This window comes from Rhea americana, unplaced genomic scaffold (genome assembly GCF_003343005.1).
Source record: "Rhea americana isolate MKP2758 unplaced genomic scaffold, rheAme1 scaffold_136, whole genome shotgun sequence".
Lineage (NCBI taxonomy): Eukaryota > Metazoa > Chordata > Aves > Rheiformes > Rheidae > Rhea > Rhea americana.
Window position 1 is genome coordinate 730,460 of NW_028185439.1, and position 4,137 is coordinate 734,596.

Genomic DNA, 4,137 nt, shown 5'->3' on the forward strand with positions numbered 1-4,137 from the left:
GGCCCCATCGCCGCCGCCAGGTGAGTCCCGGCCGCCCCGCGGGCTCCCGCGCACCAACAGCGCTCGCGGTCCGCCACGTCCAGCGCTTCCCCCCAGGCGGCACCGGGGGCTTCGCCAAGCCTGCGCTGCCCGCGGGAGGTCTTCCCCCCTTTTCTCCCCTAACATATACTAGGCTCTACAAGTATGTTCTGTGAACTTTACATACACACACCTACTTTCTCTCTTCTCCTAAAGAGATGCAAAACCAGCAAAAAGTTCACTGTCTTCTCACTTGTTCAGGAATTTCTACGTCCTACTCAGAATAAAGTAATAAGTATTGATCAGAATAGGTTTGTATCCAGGATATGTAAGAGACAGTATACAAAGACTTCTGCCAACTGTTTTTTATGTTTACCACAATTGTACATGCAGTACTTGTAAACCCACAAGGTTCAATAAAGCCAAAGTCATGTAAGCAAAATTTAAGAAGCTTCCTATCATCCTGGGCAACAATTTAGAAGTATGGAGTTTTAAACACAAATATTTGGAAAAGCTTATTTTCTAACATTTGRTAAGTTTAGAACACTTTCATCTTACTCAGAGAAACGTATGCTGTAATATACTAAGTTAGACTCAGAAAACACACACATACTTAGCGCTGAATCCTTTTGCRGAGGAATAAATACCAGTCTTAATGCTGTTTATCTGAGCATTCAGCAAATCGCTTCTCTTGTCATCTCAGTCCCTTTTATAGGCATAGACACACCAATTAATAATACATTGCTCTACCTCAACAAATCAAAGTTTAAACTCTGTTCATGGGGGCGGGCGAGGGAAGTAATTATGCCATTTGGATTTTGGCCCCTCCAAAAATTTACTTGAATACTCAAAAATGCCCATCTTCTCTGTTCTTATCTAAGAAAACTGGATTCAAAACTGAGGTATTAATTACCAGTAATTCCCACCAATTAAGAGGAATAAACTTACCATCAGACTTTGATACTTGAGATATCTGCCCAGTTTCAAACCAGAAAACAAACTCCAACTTTGCAGTTTTTTTTCCCCTATTACTATTTCCTAAAATGAAGCTTCTACAATCCTAATGAGGAGAGCAAGAAAATGTGGTCACTATTCGGGAGCCTTAAAAGCTTTAAGAAAGCAAAATGGCCAGATAGGTTAGAACTGGGCAGTATCAGAGGTTTGTCCCAATGCAGCAGAAGGGATGCCAGTCCTAAGGATTGAATATCCTATCCAATAKAGCTATCACAGATACACGGCTTTGCCTACGGAAAGAACTGTAGTTCATTTCCTGTCCCTGTACGACGTCCATCAATTCATACCTTATCTTCTGAAAAGACAATTGAAAGTATTAAAAAAAAACCCAAAAACAAAAAACCCAGTAATGTTACAGTTGTTATTGGAAGTTTTAACATTTCAGTTAAATGATTGAATGTTTTCTTACAGTGACATACTGAGGTTGTACAGATTTATTTCACAAGTTCATGAACATTGACAGGAGCCCAAATCTATGTATCTGTTGCAAAACTTTCTTTAATGAAGTTCTAATATTTCCTCTTCTACATATCATCCATCTTCACGTAGAGATGGAAAGAAAGAGAGAGCTGAAATTTTACAAGAATGATATTGATCTTACTTGCAGCTTGGAGTTACAACATCAGCTTTTTAGCTGTAAATAGAAAAAATACCAATACCAAAGAGGAACTAACTGAATAAACTGACGATCATATTTTACTGTTTAATACAAAAATTACGGAACATTTATATCCTATCATTAATTACATAAGAACAGAGGAGCTTAAACATTTGCATCAGAGAAAAAAATTATGTATTTTAATTTATTTTCAAACTCCAAACAGCATTGCCATGAAATTGGCATTAGCAGACTCCAGCTTTGCCTGAAACAGTGTTAAACACTTCCCATTTCACATGTCTGTTATTCCTACCTGGATTTTGGGGACTTTTTTGGAGTGTGGAGAGGGAAGGGGAGCAAGCTGCAGCTCTGGTTATAAACAGTGTTTCCTTGAACTTCAACCTTTCAGACTTTTAGATCTAATCAGCGTAACAGTGTGGACTGAATCATCTGTAGAGCTAGAAGAAATGAGTTAGTCTGCCAGTACCTCAAAGAAAAAAGTCAATAACCAGCACAAGGCACATTCATACCAACTACAATCACTCCTGCTTTCAGAATTCCTTGAACGTGTAGCCAGTTGGGAAATATTTGCCAACATTATTGTACATCGTAACTGGATCATGAATCCAGATAAGCTTCCAGCAATTCAGGACAGTTGGGATCCAAAAATTAAATCATACCGAATAAGTGACATAGTCAGAATGACACTTAATTATTTAAATAAAAATGATAATATTCTATTGTTTTACCAGAGGAAAAAAAATGCTTATCAAAAAAAGGGAAGGGTTCAGCTCCTTTACCCTATGAATGTATTGCATACTGCAGCTTATTGCATTTCTTTCTTTTTCAGCCACTGTACTTAGGATGAGAGAATTATATGGCATGYAAAAGCCATGAAGTTTGTGGAGGAAGTATGTGAAATTCAGCAAAAAGGTATACGATATGAGAYGCCACAGTACTCTACCGCAAATTATCAGTAGTATATACAAAATTATTTTCCTACACATGTGATATATATCTGACTTTGGGAGCTGTTACCTGCAATTCTTTGCATCATTCTGGTCATCCATGTTCTAARCTGAGCAACCGCTAAAAAGGATTTCTGGTATGATCAGCGAATGAAGAACTATTTTTTTTTTTTAATACRATATTGTAAGAGCTTCTCCTGTTATTCTAATAAAAAGAAGGCTGAGAAGAAATATAATTGGTCCTCATAAATAACTATGGTAGTAAAAATTGAGATTAAAAGAAATCACAAAGAATAATGTTGATAAAATAAGTAGGAATCTCTTGGTCATAAATAATGTTTAAAACTACTTTAAAACTATCAGAGGATGCTAGAGAACAAGCACTTTCAATAAGATTGTGTTTTATCCTCTATTTTAAGATCAGAGGTTAAATAGGACCCCGTCTGTGACAGAAGGGCAGTTACCAAATCTTATGAATCTTCCGTATGTCCTGCTACATTAAGTATTCATATTTTGACTTTGACACAGGCAAGGACCAATTAGTCATGCCATCCTCTGAACGTCCACACAGCAGCAATAAATTCATTCGGCTGCAAGCGCAACGACTGCAAGCTTGGCATCATGACTTCACAGGGAGTAAGAGGGGACTGCAGGGATCTTACCCTTATTACCCACCGCATTTGCAAAGTCAGTTTGTTGCTGTATGAAGAAAACAATCTGATTTTCCTGGATTCCTCTCAGCAGCAGTTCAAGCTCTTCATTACACATGGCCACAGCTTTTCTAGCATTGGACRCTTTCTTTGGATGTAAATATGAGTAGTCCAGATAATTTTTTGGAGAATGCRTTAACGGCTAGGTGCTTTGCTTGTTTTTTAAATTATATGGGGCAGCAGAAGTTTGAAGATAATTTGTCCTTGATAAAATAATCAGGCACGACTAACAAGATCGTTGTTGTAGCTTCTCCCTTGGGTAGGCCAGTGCGTACCGTTAACAGAACAAGTACAGGGCAGTTCTGTGCTCCCGTCTAGACTCAAGGGGAGCAACAGTATCCCTCTACTTTCACTCTTTGTGTAACAGAACAATTAATTGGAAAAGCCAGAGGGAAATAAGTTATTTGTTCTCGCTATTTAAAAATAGTCCACTGCTGAACAACCTGACAAATCAAGAGCTGAGATTGCACTTCATGAGGAGACTAGTGCTGCCATTTGCCAAACTTGAATGCGAAACCTACTAAGTGAATATATGAATACTCTGATTCTATATGATCAGCAAGCAATACAGTAAGAACAAGAATAATGTCAGCTGCTGAGCGCTAGCATTTATTAACTGGGAAAGGGAGGCCATCTTACTGATATGACAGCAGTGTGTATCCTCTATTTTTTTCAGTCATCTTATGAATTCACGTGCACAAAGTTTCACTCCAAGATGACCGTCTGAAGATGAGTTTCACTAGYAGAGTTAGAACCTATCTTCTGCCTAAAGAAATACACTGCCAGTGCAGACTACCACATTAGATGTATGTGATGGAAAGGGATAGAG

The 4,137-nt window shown here is 38.2% G+C and overlaps 1 protein-coding gene across 1 annotated transcript in view; it reads right to left on the reverse strand.

Annotated features, from left to right (window-relative positions):
• Positions 1 to 3,366, reverse strand: part of GIPC2 (GIPC PDZ domain containing family member 2) — a 31,514-nt gene extending 28,148 nt beyond the window's left edge. Inside the window, exon 1 of the mRNA XM_085298236.1 lies at positions 3,261 to 3,366. Coding sequence (XP_085154362.1) covers positions 3,261 to 3,366 — 106 coding nt within the window. The remainder of the gene's footprint in view (positions 1 to 3,260) is intronic.
• Between the last annotated feature and the right edge of the window lie 771 nt (positions 3,367 to 4,137).